At 64.9% G+C, this 18340-nt stretch overlaps 1 protein-coding gene across 2 annotated transcripts in view; it reads left to right on the forward strand.

Annotated features, from left to right (window-relative positions):
- The first annotated feature begins 525 nt into the window (after positions 1 to 525).
- The window catches only part of EPHB2 (EPH receptor B2), a 169790-nt gene continuing 151975 nt past the window's right edge, over positions 526 to 18340 (forward strand). For both annotated transcript variants that reach the window (XM_054175737.1, XM_054175739.1), the window contains exon 1: positions 526 to 747. In XM_054175737.1, the coding sequence (XP_054031712.1) occupies positions 663 to 747 (85 nt within the window). In that variant the 5' untranslated portion in view covers positions 526 to 662. The remainder of the gene's footprint in view (positions 748 to 18340) is intronic.

Below are 18340 nucleotides of genomic sequence, written 5' to 3' on the forward strand. Positions count from 1 at the left end.
CCGGGCGCAGCTCGGGGCCAGCGCACTCCCCGCCGCCGCCTTCCCCCGCCCGGAACGCTCCACGCCCGCCCCGGTGGGCAGCGGCGGGGGGCGAGGGGCGCAGCCCCGGACGGAGGATGCCGAGCGCGGGGCCAGCGCGGGGCCGCAGGCGGAGGGAAGGGCGGAGGCGGGGGCATCCCTCCGGGAACCCCCCCACCCCCTCCGCTCCCACCTCCGCCGCTCCCCCTCCCCGGTTTGCGCGGCGCGCAGCCAGCCCCGGCGAGGCGGATTTGGGCTGAAATCACAGCTTTCTGCGGGTGATCGACAGCTCCGGGACAAACCATCGCCGGGCGGGGGGAGCCGCCGCCCGCCGCCCTCCCGCCGCCCCCCGCCGCGCCGCCGGCTCCCCGCCGCCCCCCGCCCCGCCGCCGCCCGCCCGCCGCCGCCTCCCGCCTCCCGCCGCCCCCGCCGGCAGCGCGGCTCCCCGGGGCGGGGCGGGAGGCGCGGGGCGCTCCCCTGCGCGGCGGCGGCGGTGGCTCGGCCCGGCCGCGGCGGCGGGGCCGGCGGTGAGCTCCGTGCCCGCGGCCGTGCCCGCGCCGGCGGCGGCCCCAGCGAGGGGGCTTGGGCTCTGCGCTCCGCCGCTCCCCCGCCGCCTCCATGGAGCGCCGGCCGCGCCGCCTCTGATGCCCGGCCCGGCGCGCACCATGGGGCCGCTGTGGCTCTGCTGCCTGCCCCTCGCCCTGCTGCCCCTGCTCGCCGCCGTGGAAGGTAAGGGGGGGCGCGGGGCCGTGCTGGGGCAGGGCGAGCCCCCCTCGGGGCTATTCTCCACCCTGGGGATATTTGGGGGAGGGGGAGGGGTGGCACTTTGTGTCCCCCCCGTCCCGCCGCACCCCCTCCGCAGCGCCGAGGGCAGGCGAAGTTTCGGGGAAGTGCTGCCCCACCGGAGGTGCTGCCGCCGGAGCCCGGTGCGGAGCTGGGGGGGCCCTGCTGTGCCGGTGTCTGCTCCCCGTCCCCACACCCTCCCGGTCGCCTCCTTGCTCCGCTCCCCGCCGTCCCCCCGCCCGGGCGGGGATCCCTCGCCCGCAGCCCGGCACCCCCGCAGCAGGTCCCCGCAGCCGGGCTGGGCACCGCCGAGCTCCCCTGCCGGGGATGCCCAGCCCTCGCCACGCCGTGCCCGCTGCCGGTGCCCGGGAGAGGCGTTGGGGCGCAGCTCGGCAAGGCCTCGCCGGCATCCTGGAGCTCATGGCCGGCTCGTCGTCGGCGGCGTGGCTTTCCCGGCGGCCCCGGGAGTTCCCCGGTGCTGAGACAAAGCAGCGCCCGGCGGCAGGTGGGAGCCCGGCGCAGGGCTTTGGGCGAGGGGGGCCTCGCGTGCCTGCTCCCGGGGCCATCGCGGCCACGGCGCCGCCGGCCGCCCGCTGCACGGGAAGCGCCGGAGAACCGGGCTGGGCTGGCGAGAACCGGGAGGTGCCAGGCCAAAACCGGGCTGCCCCACGGGCCGTGGGTGCCTGCCCGTGGCGGGAGGACCCAGGACCCAGCCGGCTTGGGGCCGGGTGGCCCTGCCGCCCCCTCGGCGTCGCCGGGCCGGTGGGGCAGGCTGGGTGGCCACCGCCGGCCTTGGGCGTGGAGCTGCCGGTCGGCGGGAGCTGCGGGGCCGGTGCTGGTGTGGAACACGGATGAGGCACCATTTCTGAAGTTGGAGTTTTGGGAGGTGACTCATGGGTTGGCCGGCTGTACATCGTGATATTTACAATATGGGAGCTTGGCATAAATAGGACTATTTACGTTGCAGCGCGGAGCGCTCGCCAGCGATGCGACTCCAGCGAGCCCTGTATGGTTTTAATTACGGGGGGGAGGGCTGGGGTGATGAGTGCCTCGGTGGGAGCACACGTGTCCGGGTGGGACGCCCGGCCTGGTCAGCTGGCGCCAGGGACGCTTACGGTGGGCTTGGTGCTCGTCCAGCGGGGCCCGAGCGAGCGTGGCCGCGCAGAGCCGATGCCGCTCTGCCCGTGGCGGTGGAGGGAACCAGGCACCTTGTGCAGGGATGAGGTGACGCCTCCGGCCGCCCCGACCGCCCCACATGCCCACTGGAGCTGCTGGGTGGTCAGGGGTCGGCTCCGGGGGCTCTTGAAGACGTGAATGACCTTCCCACCATCATGGCAGAAGCAGTGGGCGCTGGATGCATGATCCCAAGGGATATACACATGGGGATGGGGAGGTGGCCAGTGCCGTCCAAGGGTTTCTCCAACCTGAGCTGTGTGCTCCTCCATGGAAGGGGACGTGCCCAGGGGCCTGTCCAGCAGGGCCTCTGACCCCAGCTAGGGCTGAACGCGTCGGTGTGGGTTCGGCGCCGTCCCCTGTGCGCCCCTGCTGCTGTCCCTTCTCCCTTGCTGTGTGTGTGTCACAGGGCTGTGGTGGTGGCTTGCAGCGCTGGTGTGGGCACCCAGCTGCCATGTCCCAGCCTTCCCCTCCTTGAAAGGCTCCTGGAGATGCAGCAAGGCCAAAGCGTGCGGGACGCGGCTCCTTGGACGCGCCTCTGCTCCTCGCCCCGCGTTGGGAGCTCCCCGGAGATCTCCGTCATCCCTGGACGCGCTGTCGGTCTGCGTCTCCGGGTGCTCTGTGCCACGCTGGTGTGGGCACACTGACCCCACAGCAGCCGCTGGCCAAGGAGGAGGCACCTGGACCCCGCTGCATCCCTGGCCCACCAGGCACCGGCGCGGCGGCGCTGCCCTCCGCGCTGCCGTCGCCAGCTCCGGTGAATTCCCAGGGCCAAACCGGGGGCGAAAAAAGACTGATTTGGGGGTTAAGAAACCCCAGCCCCAACCACCCTGCGCTGTGGTGGCTTGCCCGGGGATCCTGCCTCTCGAGCCCTGCTTTCAGCTCCGCTGGGAAGCTTGGCTGTCAGGCCGGCAGCCTCACTTCTGCGTGCCTCAGTTCTCCTAATTGCGAGGCGTGGAGCAGCCCTTGCGCCGTCCCCGGGGGAGCCGCGAGGCTTGGGTAATGAACATGACAAAGTGCTCCGGGATCCGCGGCTGGAGGCGCAGCCCCGGCCGGCGCGCCCGGCTGCGGGGTGTTTATTTATCTACATGCTCTCTGTTTTCTCCCTGCACCCTACATCCACTTGCATTTAGCAAACCTTAATTGGAAACAAAGCCGATAGGGGAGGAAATATAAACAGGAGCGTGCATGGAAATTGGAAGTTGATTACTCGCCGGCCAGCAGAATGCGTGGCTGGGGCTCGGGAGGGAAGGGGGTTTGGGGAAGAGGGGAAGGGGGGGGGGGGGGGCTGGCTCTGTTAAAAGGAAATGTGAAAAAGGAGGTAAAACATAAATCAGGGTGGAAGGCAGGGAGGTGGATGACAGCCTACAGAAAGCAGAGGTTAAGAGCCGCGGACGCTCGGCGGGGCGGTTCCAAGGGAACCTCTCTGCAGCTGAGAAAGTTCAGGATCAGGAAAGGAAAGTTGGTTGGTTCTACGAAGGAAAAAACACCCCAACAAACCCAAACCCCAAACCCAAACCCAACAGCAGAGACCCAAGGAACCCAAAGGCAGAAAGCCAAGAACAAAGGAGTCCTGGCAGGGTCTGGATCCCGCACCGCTTGGTAGCGGCGCTGCCATCGCTGCCGGCTCCCTTTGTGTGCCTGCTGGCCTGCGCCGCGCGCCGCTCTGGGGGGCCGGTGCTGCCCAGGTGCTTTGGGGGGGAGCTGGGAAGGGCACTTTGGGCTTTTCCAATCAACTTGCCAGCCAGAGGGGAAGGGAACCCCGAAGGCGCTCTGCACCCCGCTGGAGTTCGCTCTGCACAACCCTTGCCGCGCTGGCAAGCTTCCCGAGGGCTGGAGGAAAGCCGGCCCTGTGCCAAAGGAGCTGGAGATGGCCCCAGTGTCTGCCAGGGTGCTGGCAGCATGGAGGCACCCCTGGGCTCCGGTGGGGGAGGGAGCAGTGCCCAGCACGAGTTCTGCCGGGCAGTGGCATCGTGGGCGAGGGGACTCGATGTCGAGCATCTTCCTGTCCTGGGTGGCTGAGATCCTGAGCTGGGCCCTGGGTGTGGAGAGGGATGCTGGGGTGGGAGGGCTGGATCCTCTCCTGGGGTGGGCATCCCCGGGGCATGCTGTGGCTGAGGTGCTGGGCATGAGCAGCCATGCCCATGCTCTGAGCAGGCTGGGGACAGCAGCTCTGCCTTTCTGCGTGGTGAACAATGTGCTAGGAGCTGCTGTGCATTTGTTCTGCTGGCCGTGCACAGCATCGCCCTGGGCTGTATTTGAGGGCTGCTGTGACCTATTCAGTGTTAGAATGTGGTCACCTCTCTTGTACAGGTGGTCATGACCTGCTGCTGAGTACCCCTGCAGCCTCCCCTGGGCCCAGGGGTGGTCTGAAGGATGCCACAGGGCTTAGTTTGTGCCTCCTCGTCCAGCTTCAGGGTCTCGGTGGAGGAAGCCATCAAAGGCATCAGCTTTGGGGTCACACCAGGGCAGCTGCTTTGACCTTGGTGCTCCAGGGAGGAGGTGCCTGCCCAGGGTGTGCCAGAGCTGTAGGAGCTGCAGGAGCATCCTGGTGAACTCAGTGCACTCTGGAGGGATGCAAGAGAGCAGCAGGTCCAGGGAAAAGCAGAGGATGTGTCAGGAAGCTGAGCTGGCCGTCAGCTTGAGCTCCAGACCTGCAAAGGCTCTCCTGAGCGCAGGCTGGAGACAAAGTTCTGACAAACAGGTCTGAGGTGTGGAGAAGAGGATGTGGTTTTGGGTCGATTTGTGCTGCTCCTGGCTGCTGCCTCCCCTCCTGGCCCTGTTCCCTGGGTTAATTTTTGACCAGGCAAATTCTTTGTGCCCTCTGTGTTCTGAGGGCAGCAGCAGGGAGGGCTGCTTCTGGAGACCAAGTGGTGCCTGGTTTAAGCGTGTGTTTAGCTGCCCTTGCAGCTCTGCTCCTCAGCCTCTCCTGGCTGGAGGCAGCAGTTGCTCCCTGTCCCTGCTGTGTTTCCAGCCTCCCTGGGTGATAAAAGCTGAGGGAGCAGACGCTGGAGGGAGGCGTTGAGGGGACAGGGTAGGGAAGGATTAAGGCTTGGGGCCGGTGTGGCCATCGGTGTCCCCCCAGCTCCTCAGGCCACGCTGCAGAGGGGTCTGGCGGTGCGGAGGGGATGCGGCTGTGCTCTGGGGTTGCTGCCAAGGGGTTTGGGGGCTGTCCCCAAGGGTGGGAGCGGCAGTGGTCCCCGTAGCAGACTGCCAGAGGACCTGCCCGCACTAGCCGGCAGCCGTTTGTGTGCACATACCTGAGCTGGCTGGGACGAGGGGTGGGCAGCAGCGGGGCTGCGAAACCGGCCTGAGGAGCTGGGTAAACACTGGGTGCCGAGAAACCTCCCAGGCCCCAGCGCTTTCGTGCCGCTGCAGCTGGGGCTGTGAGAAACCAGAGCCTGAGCCCCCTGCTCCTGCCCCAGGGTGCCTGCTCCCAGCGCACCGACCCTGCCGGCGTGGGCGCTGGTGCCTGGCTCGGCCGGGAGCGGGCGTGGGGCTCCCATCCCGCAGCCGACCCTTTGTGACCAGGAGGGACTCCGGTCTGCTCCCGTCGCGGTTTGCCGGCCCTCCCAAGCCTCCCCCTGGCTCGCAGGGGTGCCGGAGCGAAGCTGCCCGTGGTTCAGTCGGCCTGGGGGGGAGCGGGGGGGGCTCCTGGGAGGCAAAAGTTCAGCGGTTGATAAGGGGGAGCGTGGGGCCTCCCGCGATAAGGCGGAGACGTGCGGGGCGGGCGGCAGGGAGAGGCAGCGCCCTGCGCAGGGGCTCGCCCCTGGCTGGGACCCACGGATGCAGGGAGGACTGGACTGGGGATGCTGGGGGCAGGCAGGGACCCCTCGGGGCTCAGGAGGGGGCAGCTGGGAGGCTGTGAGGAAGGAGCGGTGCCCAGCGCGCTCTGCGGGGCTGCTTCGACAGCCGCTTGGGCTCAGTAGTGGATGTTCAGGAGCATGCTGGATGGATGGCACTTTGTGCCAGGCTGCTGGCACAGGGTTGGCTGTGCAGGGTGTGTGGCCCCCCCTGAGCAGAGCAGGGTTGTGCCCCTCTCTGCCCTTCCATGCTCAGGAAAGGAAGCAGCATTAGGGCTCTGCTCCCCGCAAGCCGGACCGGCAGATGGGAAGGGAGAAGGAACAGGCCACAGGGGCAGCAAACGCAGCACTAGCTGTGGGTGATCCATGCCTCCGTGCGTGTCACACAGGGAGACTGCTCAGAAATTATAGTTTGAGTGACTGTGAGTAACTGCAGCTCCTTGGAGAGCCATCAGAGCAGCAGCTCTTGATTTAGACCCGAGTGTGCCGTGCCGTGCGGGGTGAGGCGTGGGCCTGGCTCGGGGGGAGCCAGGGGAGCTGCTGGCAGGCACAAGAAGGGGCTGGAGAGCCCCAGAAGTTGGTGTATCTTTATCTAATAAATGCTGTTCTTTCCACCTTGCCTCCCTCAGGGGCAGACCATTGCCTGGGTCAGATGACCGGCGCTGGGGAATGCCTCACAGGGTCTGTGAGCGAGGCAAAAGGAGGGAGGTGGCGGAGTGGAGCGGCTGAAGCGGTGGAAGTGGTGTAGGAAGTGGTATTAAAGCTCAGAATAAATGGCCAGGGCTGTTCAATGGATGAGGTTTAAAACAAAACCCCACCCCCAGAAAGCTGAATAATCCTGATGAAATGGCAAATTGCAGGAGGTCAGCAGAGGTAAACCAATGTTTGGGAAGTGGAAGTGGTGTCTGGAAGGGGAAAACAGGAAAACCTCCCGAAGGATGGCAAGGCGAAGGTGCAACCATGGCAGGCTGAGAGGGACAGAAGGGAACCCTCCCCTCGGGCTCCCCCTCGGCAAATGAGAATCAGGAGGTTAAGCCCAGCCAGGAGGGAGCACCTGGGGAGATGGAAGTGACAGCACAAGGGGCAGTGGTGGAATCTGAGGCATGGAAACGGGAGGGGAAATTGATTCCCTGTGCAGGTGACAGAGCCCCGGAGCAGGCTGCCCAGGGGGGTTGTGGAGTCTCCCTCTCTGGAACCCTGCTGGATGTGTTCCTGTGTGACCTGCTCTAAGTGGTCCTGCTCTGGCAGGGGGTTGGACTTTCAAGGTCCCTTCCAACCCCTAGCATCCTGTGATTCTGTGAGGTCACTGTCCTCCAAAACATCCACAGCCCAGGCTCTTCCCTCCCCAGGGCAGCCCTGAGGCACTGAAGTGAGGGCAGAAGAGCTTCGACCGGGAAAGAAATGGCTAAGAGGAATATCTGGGCAGAGCAAATGGGGACGAGCATCCTTTAAGAAGAACTCCTTGGGTGATCCAGGAGACCCAGAGCAGTAATTTTGGAGAAAGGGCTCTCTTGTGGCTTCAGATCTGCTTCAAGAGGGGCAGACAAAGAGGAGGCTTTCCCAGCGGCCGGGGGTCAGCGCGGGGCCGGCGCTGCGCAGGCGGCGGAGAGGGGCTGGGGGCTCGCCGGGGCAGCAGGCTTGCAGATTAGAGCAAATCGTTCAGGATGGTGAAACCAAACCCAAACCCAAACCCAAACCCACAGCAGTTGTCTCGAAAACACTGGGAAAGGCTCTCATGAGGGTGGACAAGCAGGCCAGAAAGCGGCAGATTAAATGTAGGCAGCGGTGAATGGGAAGGGATTCAGATGGCAACAGAAATTAGCCTAAAGCCCCCGTGCAGGGTGGCAGAGCTTTAAGTTACTGATTAGCATTTGGAGAAAGAGATCTTAAAGTCATTGTGGATGGCTCTTTGAAAGCACCAACTCCTTGAGAGCAGGTCTTGGGAGGAGGGGCTGAGGGAGCTGGGGCTGTTTAGTCTGGAGAAGAGGAGGCTGAGGGAGACCTCATTGCCCTCTGCAGCTCCCTGAGAGGAGGCTGGAGCCAGGTGGGGGTTGGGCTCTTTTCCTTAGTCTCAGGTGATAGGAGGAGAGGAGCTGGCCTGAAATTGTGCCAGGGGAGGGTTAGGTTGGAGAGGAGGAACAATTTCTGTGCTGCAGGAGTGGTCAGGGCCTGGCAGAGGCTGCCCAGGGAGGTGGTGGAGTCCCCATGCCTGGAGGTGTTGCAGCAAGGTGTGCCCATGGCAGCTGGGGCCAGGGTTGGTGGCCATGGTGGGGCTGGGTTGGTGTTGGGTTGGGTGATCTTAGAAGGCTTTTCCTACCCAAACAATTCTGTGATTCTGTGACCAACTCAGAACTGAGAGAGGAAGTGAAGGTGCTTGTGCAGGAGAGGTACAGGGCCAAGGGGGCTTCAGGAGCGATGCAGTGTGGGGGGGACAGGAGTGCCACCCCGGGAGGTGTGGAGAAGCAGCTGGTGAAGGGCTGCTGAGGAATCATCTCATGGGTTTTTTTCCCACTCACTCTTGAGTTCTCAAGCAGAAGGTCTAAAACCAGGAGCAATGGTGTGCTGGGCAGGGTCACCCACCTCAGCCCACCTGGGAGCCCTTGGTGCTGGGCTGCAGAGCCCAGGATGCTTTCTGCACCTCCTCCCTGAGCATCCCCCCGGGGTGCTGCTGGAGGTGGAGGGCAAACCAGGAATCCCTGTGGCTCAGCCTCTGTGCTAGATGTGGTCTGTCCCAAAGGGAGAGGTGTCCTCTCCAGGCTCCCATGCTTGGTGGGAATGCTCCTAGCATGGATTCCAAGCGATCTGCAGCTTCCAAGGCAGAGTACTGTGCGGGGTGCACGTTGCTGCAGCTGCTCATCACCTTGGCCGTGGCGGGGGACCCTGCCGGTGTGGCAGCACCTCCCACGATCATGCAAGCTCTTGGTTTTGGCAGGGCAGCCAGGGAGAGGTCCAGGCGAGGGAGAGGTCTGGGCAGGGGAGAGGTCCGGGCAGGGGAGAGGTCTGGGAGAGGGAGAGGTCTGGGCAGGGGAGAGGTCCGGGCGAAGGAGAGATCCAGGCGAGGGAGAGGTCCGGGCAGGGGAGAGGTCCGGGCAGGGGAGAGGTCCGGGCACGGGAGAGGTCCGAGCGAGGGAGAGGTCCCCTGGAGCACATCCTGGCGCTCACCTCTGCCCTTCCCGGCTTGGTGCGGGTGGGAGCTGGGGGAGCAGCGGCGCTCGGGTCCGGCCGCTCGGTGGTGGGGTGAGGGCGGTGTTCAGGGGGCTGCTGGCCCCCTGCCCGTCTGTCTGGGGGTGGCGGCGGCCGGGCCGGTGGAGGTCCCCGCGGCGCGGGGCTCTCCCGGAGCGGCGCTCGGCAGGGCAGACAAAGGGAACAATGGCCCCGCGCCGGGCAGCCTGCGGCCGAGGACCGGCACGGCACGGCACGGCACGGCACGGCACGGCACGGCACGGCACGGCACGGCACGGACGGGCCCTGCCGGACCTGGCTCCCTTTGCTCCCAGCCGGGCGCTGGGGACACCCAGGCCACAAACTGCCCCAGCTGGGGGATGGCACACACGGAGCAGCTCTCTGCCTGCGCCCAGCTGCGCCCTGGACCCGGGGCCAGCCGGACCTGCTCCAGGGGAGAGCAGGACCTGGGGACCTGCTCCAGGGGAGAACAGGACCTGGGGACCTGCTCCAGCGGAGAGCAGGACCTGGGGACCTGCTCCAGGGGAGAGCAGGACCTGGGGACCTGCTCCAGCGGAGAGCAGGACCTGGGGACCTGCTCCAGGGGAGAGCAGGACCTGGGGACCTGCTCCAGGGGAGAACAGGACCTGGGGACCTGCTCCAGCGGAGAGCAGGACCTGGGGACCTGCTCCAGGGGAGAGCAGGACCTGGGGACCTGCTCCAGCGGAGAGCAGGACCTGGGGACCTGCTCCAGGGGAGAGCAGGACCTGGGGACCTGCTCCAGGGGAGAACAGGACCTGGGGACCTGCTCCAGCGGAGAACAGGACCTGCTCAGGGGGGACCTGCCCCAGGGAAGCTGTCAGCTCAGCTCCCAGAACCTGTCCCAGAAGTGTGTGATGCTCTGCCAGAGCCTGCTGAGCTCTGGTGACACAACCCAGCCACGGCTGGCAGGGACCCTGGTTGGGAGTCTGCTGTGAGGCAGAGGAGATGGACAGATGGGCAGAGGCCAACAGGATGGCATTCAGCAAGTCCAAGTGCCAGGGGCATCACTTTGGCCACAGCAACCCCAGGCAGAGCTACAGGCTGGGGGCAGAGTGGCTGAGAGCAGCCAGGCAGAGAGGGACCTGGGGGTGCTGATTGACAGCTGCCTGAACATGAGCCAGCAGTGTGCCCAGGTGGCCAAGAAGGCCAAGGGCATCCTGGCCTGCATCAGGAACAGTGTGGCCAGCAGGAGCAGGGAGGTCATTGTGCCCTGTGCTCTGCATTGGTTAGGCCACACCTTGAGTCCTGTGTCCAGTTCTGGGCTCCTCAGTTTAAGAAGGACATTGAGAGACTTGAAGGTGTCCAGAGAAGGGCAACAAAGCTGGGGAGGGGTCTGGAGCACAGCCCTGGGAGGAGAGGCTGAGGGAGCTGGGGTTGCTTAGCCTGGGGAAGAGGAGGCTCAGGGGAGACCTCATTGCCCTCTACAATTACCTGCAGGGAGGTTGTAGCCAGGTGGGGGTTGGTCTCTTCTCCCAGGCACCCAGCACCAGAACAAGAGGACACAGTCTCAAGCTGTGCCAGGGGAGGTTTAGACTGGAGGTGAGGAGAAAGTTCTTCCCAGACAGAGAGATTGGCCCTGGGGATGTGCTGCCCAGGGAGGTGGTGGAGTCCCCATCCCTGGAGGGGTTCAGGAGGGGATTGGATGTGGCACTTGGAGCCATGGTCTGGTCATGAGGTCTGTGGAGACAGCTTGGACTCGATGATCCTTGGGGTCTCTTCCAACCTTAGTTATACTGTGAGAGTGTGAGAGCCATGGAGGGTGAGGAGGATTCAAACAGGGGCTGGACCCTCCAGCCCTGTGGTGGGCAGGGGGATGCAGAGGAGGCCTCTCCATCCTCTGCAGCCTTGGTGCTCAGGCTCTGCAGGAGGCTGTGGTGAGAGGCATCCTTTGTGGCAGGGCAGGTTCTTCCTTCCCCAGAGTCCTGTGGGGCAAAGAGGACTGACTGGAGCACTCTGTCCTGCAGCAGGGCACAGGGAGCCCCTGGGTGCTCTTTGGTCTGCAGAGGACATCCCAACCCCTTCACGTGGGGAGGTGCTGGACTCAAGTGCTTTGGCCTGGTTGCTGAGATGAGAGGGTAGGGCATGGTGTGTCTGAGGATGAACTGGGCAGGAGCAGGCTGTCCAGGTGCCCCCAGGTGTTTGCTTTCACCCAGGAGGCTGCAGTGTGTGTCCTACCAAGGCTGTCTGCTTGCCTCCGCTGCTCTCCCTCCGCTGCCCCTGCCGGGGCTGGCAGCATCCCTGCCTGCCGCTGGCTCTGCAGCCCCTTCTCCCCCAGTGTGGGCAAGATGCTGCCTCTGTGAGCTTGGCTTCCAGCCTTGCTGTCAGGAGATGCAGCTCTCCTGCAAGCTCAGCCTGCTGTCCAGGGGTGGCTGAGCTCTTGGGACTCAGCAGTCTGACCCAGGAGGAGGGCTTGGCCCTAGGACGTGCCTGAGAAGGATGCTTTTAGCCATCCCCCTGCCACCTGCTCTTGAGGATGTGTCCAAAGCAGCATGTTCTGGCCTAGAATAAGGGCTGGGAGTGCTCTGGACTGGGACTGACTAAGATGTGTCCAGCTGGGCTGAGGCAAGGTGCAGCAGAAAGTCTGCTGAAGATTAGGGCTGAGCCAGCAAAGTGAGCTGAGAGCAGCAGAGGGGAGGCTGAGGAGCCCTGGGCCGCTGTGGAGAGCTTCGTGTGGGGGTCAGCAGCTGTGAGCTGCCTGGCTGTGGGGGGTTCACCCTTGCTGGATGCCCCCTGGGTGCTTGGGCATGGGATGGGCTGCAGCACAGGAGGTCACCCCTGGCCCTGCAGAGGTTAGGGACACGATTTGTGAGTTCCTTTACCTGCAATCCTGCTCCCAGGCTCCACAGCTGCAGCTCAGAAGCCTTCCTGGTGAGCCTCTCCTCCTGAATCTGTGCCTTGTTTGGCTTGGAAGCCTGGTTGGAGTCAGGGGACAAAGGCAGCAGGAGGAAGATGTGACTCTGGGGGGCAGAGGCCTCACTGCTGTCTGCAGTACCTGAAAGGAGGCCAGAGGCAGGTGGGGGCAGCCTCTTCTCCCAGCTAGCAAGTGATAGGGTGAGAGGAAGCAGCCTCCAGCCGTGCCTGGGGAGCTGCAGGTTGGACATGAGGAACAATTCTCCATCTAGAGGGTCGTGGGGCACTGGCACAGGCTGCCCAGGGAGCTGGTGGAGTCCCCATCCCTGCAGGTGGTGGGAAGATGTCTGGCTGAAGCTGAGGGCCATGGTCTGGCAGCTGTGCACAGCCAGATGTTGGGCTGTGGTTGGACTCTTCCAGCCAGGAGGTTCTGTGGTCTGCAGGAGCTGCTGGAGCAGTGCCTGTGGGGCTGCCCCTGCTGCAGTTAGCTGGGGTAGGGCAGCTCTGGGGAGAGCATTTCCTCTGCAGCTCTCCTGCAGGACCCCCACCACCTCCAGGGCTGCCTGGCAGTGCCCTTGCAGGTGGCTGTGCTGGTCCCCAGCCTTGGCATGCTGCCCTTGCAGTGCCCAGAGAGCAGCTGCGTGGGGAGTGCCAGCGGGCAGCTGGCTGCCTCTCTGCTCTGGCATGGGAGTGGGCACAGCCTGCTGCAGGGCTTTGTGCTTTGCCCTGAGGAGCAGAGTGCCACAGGCTGGGGCATGGGGGAGGGCTGGCAGCAGGGTATTTGCCTGGTGCTGGAGAAGGGCAGCTGGGCAGGGGGCAGCAGTGGGTGGAGAGAGGCAGAGCAGAGTGCCCCCAGCAGGGACAGGCTGCAGCCAGGCTGGGCTGGAGCTGCCCTCTTCATGCCAAACCTGGGACAAAGCTCTGCTCCTTCCACCCACCCTGCAGTCACAGAGTGCTCTGGGCTGGGAGGGAGCTCCACAGCTCACCCAGTGCCACCCCCTGCACTCAGCAGGGACATCCTCCCCTGCAGCAGGCTGCCCCTCTGCAGCCTCCCCTTCAGTCTCTCCAGGGATGGAGCCTCAGCCTGCTGCAGGGTCCCAGCAGCCTCCTGGGGCAGAACTTGTTCCTCACAGCCAATCTCAACCTGCTCTGCTCTGCTTTGAAGCCATTGGCCCTGGGGCTGGCCCTGCAGTCCCTCTTGGAGCACCTTGCAGAGGGGGTGGTCCCCTTGTAACAAGGACTCTCCAGTGCCTGTTAGCAGTGCTCTGGAGGCTCAGTAAGGATCAGCTCAGTTGTGTGCATGATGCCATGGGGGAATGCCCTGCCAGCAGCCACAGGGCAGAGCAGCCACAGGGCAGAGCAGCCACAGGGCAGAGCAGCAGGCTGCTGGCATGGGCTGGGGGAGCAGGCTGTGCCTGCTGCTCAGGACCTCCAGGACTCGTTGTCATCATCTTCATCATCCTCCATCCTGCCCAGTTTGTCTGCTCTGCCTTCAGGGAAACTCTGGGAGAGCCCTTGGCCAGCTGCAGAGCAGTGGGGAGCAGGGGGCACAGCAGAGGTGCCAAGCAGGATGTTGGCAGCAGGAGCAGGGCTGGGCTGGGGCTGGGGGAGGTGCTGGGCAGGGGCTGCTCCGTGTCCAGCTCGGGGTAAGGCTCCCAGCAGCAGCTAAGGAGGCTGTGGGTGGGGGGAGGCCAGCTTGGGTTTGCCATGGAGCCCCCTGGGGCAGCTGCTTGGAGCTCTCCCTTGGCAGCTGGGTGGTGGTCAGGATGGGGCCAGGTCTGCTGGGAGCATCTCCTGGTGCTGGGGAGATGCCTGCTGCAGGTGGCTGTGCTGCTGCTTCCTCCTGGGGTCCTCCTGCTGCTGGCTCTGCACTTCCCTTCTGCAAGGCTGCAGGTGAGGAGGAGGAGAGCAGGGAGGTTGCTCTCCAGGCCTTGCTGGCTCTGCTGTCAAACCCTGGTGCCTTCAGGCTGCCAGGAGGCTGTGCTGTGACTGACAGCTGCTCTGGGGAGAGCAGCAGCTCCTGGTGAGCACAGATCCTCTGCAGGCACCAAACCTGCTGCAGCTGCTCCCATTTGTGCTCTGCTCCCTGCCCCTGGCCTTGCTGAGCCTTGCTCCACTCCTGGAGGGTGCTGAGGCTCCTCCTGGGGTGCAGCAGTGGCTGGGGAGGGCTCCTGGGCCCCTTGGAACAGGCAGGAGGTGCAGACTCGTGCAAGGAAGGCTCTGCTGGGGACTGGATAGAATGGAATAGAATCAACCAGGTGGGGAAGGACCTTTGAGATCACTGAGTGCAACCTGTCTGCATCAGGAGCAGTGTGGCCAGCAGGGAGCTCATCCTGCCCTGGGCTCAGCACTGCTCAGGCCACTCCTGGAGTCCTGTGTCCAGTTCTGGGCTCCTCAGGTCAGGAAAGAGGTTGAGCTGCTGGAAGGTGTCCAGAGAAGGGCAACAGAGCTGGGGAGGGGTCTGGAGCACAGCCCTGGGAGGAGAGGCTGAGGGAGCTGGGGTTGCTTAGCCTGCAGAAGAGGAGGCTCAGGGGAGACCTTCTTGCTCTCTGCAACTCCCTGCAGGGAGGTTGGAGCCAGGTGGGGGTTGGACTCTTCTGCCAGGCACCCAGCACTAGAACAAGAGGACACAGTCTCAAGCTGTGCCAGGGGAGGTTCAGGCTGGAGGGGAGGAGAAAGTTCTTCCCAGACAGAGAGATTGGCCCTGGGGATGTGCTGCCCAGGGAGGTGGTGCAGTCCCCATCCCTGGGGGTGTTTGGGAAGAGCCTGGATGAGGCCCTTGCTGCCAGGGTTTGGTTGTCAGATGGTGCTGGGGGAGAGGTTGGACTGGATGAGCTCTGAGTTCTTTTCCAACCTGGTTCATTCCATCTTCTATCTTCTACCTTCTATCTCTCTTCCCCTGCACTGAGGCCACTTCTGGAACACTGCCCCCAGCCCTGGGCTGCCCAGCTCAGGAGGGACAGGGACCTGCTGCCTGGATGAGGCCCTTGGAGCCAGGGTGTAGTTGGTTAGATGGTGCTGGGTTCCAGGCTGGTCCCTCTGGGCCAAGCACCAGGGCTGAGCAGGTGGCTGTCCCCTTCCTGGTGGTCCATGGCTCAGGGGTGGGCATGTGGGGGGCACACAGGCTTGTGCCAAAGCTGGGTGAGCCAGCTGGCCCCTGGCACTTGCCTTCACCCCTTGGCACAGCAGAAGGCCAGCCCTGGTGACCTGTGAGGCTGGGGCTGCAGTGCCAGCCTGGCAGGCACTGCTGTGCTGCTCCAGTCTGCAGCCCTGGCTGGGCAAGGGGAGGAAGAGCTGCAGTGGGGAGGAAGAGCTGCAGTGGGGAGGAGCTGCAGTGGGGAGCAGCTGCAGTGGGGAGCAGCTGCAGTGGGGAACAGCTGCAGTGGGGAGGAGCTGCAGTGGGGAGGAGCTGCAGTGGGGAACAGCTGCAGTGGGGAGCAGCTGCAGTGGGGAGCAGCTGCAGTGGGGAGGAGCTGCAGTGGGGAGCAGCTGCTGCAGTGGGGAGCAGCTGCAGTGGGGAGCAGCTGCAGTGGGGAGCAGCTGCTGCAGTGGGGAGCAGCTGCTGCAGTGGGGAACAGCTGCAGTGGGGAGGAGCTGCTGCAGTGGGGAGCAGCTTCAGTGGGGAGCAGCTGCAGTGGGGAGGAGCTCCAGTGGGGAGCAGCTCCAGTGAGGAGGAGCTGCAGTGGGGAGCAGCTGCAGTGGGGAGCAGCTGCAGTGGGGAGGAGCTGCAGTGGGGAACAGCTGCAGTGGGGAGGAGCAGCTGCAGTGGGGAGGAGCTGCAGTGGGGAACAGCTGCAGTGGGGAGGAGCTGCAGTGGGGAGGAGCTGCAGTGGGGAGGAGCTGCAGTGGGGAACAGCTGCAGTGGGGAGCAGCTGCTGCAGTGGGGAGCAGCTGCAGTGGGGAGCAGATGCAGTGGGGAGGAGCTGCAGTGGGGAGCAGCTGCAGTGGGGAGCAGATGCAGTGGGGAGGAGCTGCAGTGGGGAGCAGCTGCAGTGGGGGCTTGCTCTTTGCAGTGGGCAGGGGGCACTGCCAGGGGCTGAGGTGGGTCTGGGAGTGGCACATTTGGGGCCCACAGAGGAGGGGCTCCTGGGGCTGCTGGGTGGCCTGGCAGGGGCTGCCCCCGTGGCCTGGTGCCAGGGGGTGCTCAGGTCACAGCAGCCTTGCCCTGTAATTTGGGTGGCCTCAGCAGGGCCTGAGCTGCTGCCTGTGGGTGCTGAGCCTGGCTCAGCACCGCCTGTGTGTGGGCTGCAGGGGGCAGCTGTGTGAGGGCAGCCCTGGCTGTGGTGCCCAGCAGCCTCCCACCGCTGCCTGCCCAGAGGGGGGTTGGCCTCTGCCACCCAGGTGCCCAGCACCCATCCAGCTTTGTGCTGCCTGTGCTGGGAGGACTCCTGGGGCCAGGTTCAGGTGGTGGCATCCAAAAGCCCTGCAGGGTCTCCTTCCCCCTGGCAGCAGCAACCTGCTGCAGGCTTCTGCAGGGCCACAGCAAAGGGCTGGCAGAGTCTCTGCCCCCAGAGAGCCTGGCTGTGCCCCCAGAGCCTGGCTGTGCCCCCTGGGGCAGACCCCCTGCTGCCTGCTGTGCCTGGGGGTGCTGAGGGCAGGGCTCCTGGGCTGGTGCTGCCTTTGCTTTGCTGCAGGAGAAGGCTCTGAGCTCTGGGGGCTCTTGGTGTGCTGCAGGGCTCCAGCTGGGCTGGCTGTGGGCTGAGGGGGGGCGCTGGGAACCCACCTGGAGTGAGAGCCTGGTGGCTGTGAGGGAGATGCTGCTTGGTGCCAGGGGGCATCCCGAGGGCAGGCAGACAGACTGCTGGGTGAGTCAACAATGCAAAAAGAGCTAAACCAAACCCCAGCAGCCAGGAAAGCCTTGGGGCTGTTCCAGCTCCACCACAAGGAAGGGAAACAAGCTTCCTGCTCAGAGGCCTGAAGGAATCCCACCCCCCCTGGCACCCAGGGAGCCCCTGCTGGGCTGGCAGGAGGCACCCCCCACCCACAGCCCCCCTGGGGCCTTGCAGCAGAGGGGTCCCTGCCCCAGCACCCCACCTCCTGCCCCCTCCCCAGCTGAGCTGAGGGTCTGCAGCTGCAGCTTTGCTGTTCTGCACCAGCTTGGGCTTGCTGTGACCCTGAGCTGTGACCCTGTGCTGTGACCCTGTGCCCAGACCCTGTGCCAAGACCCTGTGCTGTGACCCTGTGCTGTGACCCTGTGCCCAGACCCTGAGCTGTGACCCTGTGCTGTGACCCTGAGCTGTGACCCTGTGCTGTGACCCTGTGCTGTGACCCTGTGCCCAGACCCTGTGCTGTGACCCTGTGCTGTGACCCTGAGCTGTGACCCTGTGCTGTGACCCTGAGCTGTGACCCTGTGCCCAGACCCTGTGCTGTGACCCTGTGCTGTGACCCTGTGCTGTGACCCTGTGCCCAGACCCTGTGCTGTGACCCTGTGCCCAGACCCTGTGCTGTGACCCTGTGCCCAGACCCTGAGCTGTGACCCTGTGCCCAGACCCTGTGCCCAGACCCTGTGCTGTGACCCTGAGCTGTGACCCTGTGCTGTGACCCTGTGCTGTGACCCTGTGCTGTGACCCTGTGCCCAGACCCTGTGCCCAGACCCTGTGCTGTGACCCTGAGCTGTGACCCTGTGCTGTGACCCTGTGCCCAGACCCTGTGCTGTGACCCTGTGCTGTGACCCTGTGCCCAGACCCTGTGCCCAGACCCTGTGCTGTGACCCTGTGCTGTGACCCTGTGCTGTGACCCTGTGCCCAGACCCTGTGCCCAGACCCTGTGCTGTGACCCTGTGCCCACACCCTGTGCCCACACCCTGTGCCCACACCCTGTGCCCAGACCCTGTGCCCTGACCCTGTGCCCAGCCTGGGCAGCAGGAGCAGGGCAGGGATTGTGCCCCTGGGCTCAGCTCTGGTGAGCCTCCACCTTCAGATCTGGGGTCAGCTCTGGAGCCCACACCTCAAGAAGGACACTGAGGGCTGGGGCAGGGCCAGAGAAGGGCAGCAGAGCTGGGGCAGGGTCTGGGGAGCAGGGCTGGGGGGCAGCAGCTGAGGGAGCTGGGGGTGCTGAGCCTGGAGCAGAGGAGGCTGAGGGAGACCTCTTTGCTCTCTGCAGCTCCCTGCAGGGAGGTTGGGGTGAGGAGGGGGCAGCCTCTGCTCCCAGGGAAGAGGAAATAGCTTCAGGTTGCGCTAATGGAGGCTGAGGCTGGATCAGAGGAGGGGTTGGGGGGGACCTCTGGAGACCCTCCAGTCCCCCCCCTGCCAGAGCAGGACACAGAACCCAGCACAGGGCACACAGAACACATCCAGGCAGGGCTGGGAAGGCTCCAGAGGAGACTCCACAACCTCTCTGGGCAGCCTGCTCCAGGCCTCTGGGACCCTCCCAGATCCTCCTCATGCTGAGCTGGAGCCTCCTGTGCTGCAGTCTCCATCCACTGCCCCTTGGCCTATCCCAGGGCACAGTGAGCAGAGCCTGGCCCTGGCCCTCCCTCCTGGCCCCCAGCTCTCAGCTATTGATAGCCA

This window comes from Dryobates pubescens, chromosome 33, assembly GCF_014839835.1.
Source record: "Dryobates pubescens isolate bDryPub1 chromosome 33, bDryPub1.pri, whole genome shotgun sequence".
Lineage (NCBI taxonomy): Eukaryota > Metazoa > Chordata > Aves > Piciformes > Picidae > Dryobates > Dryobates pubescens.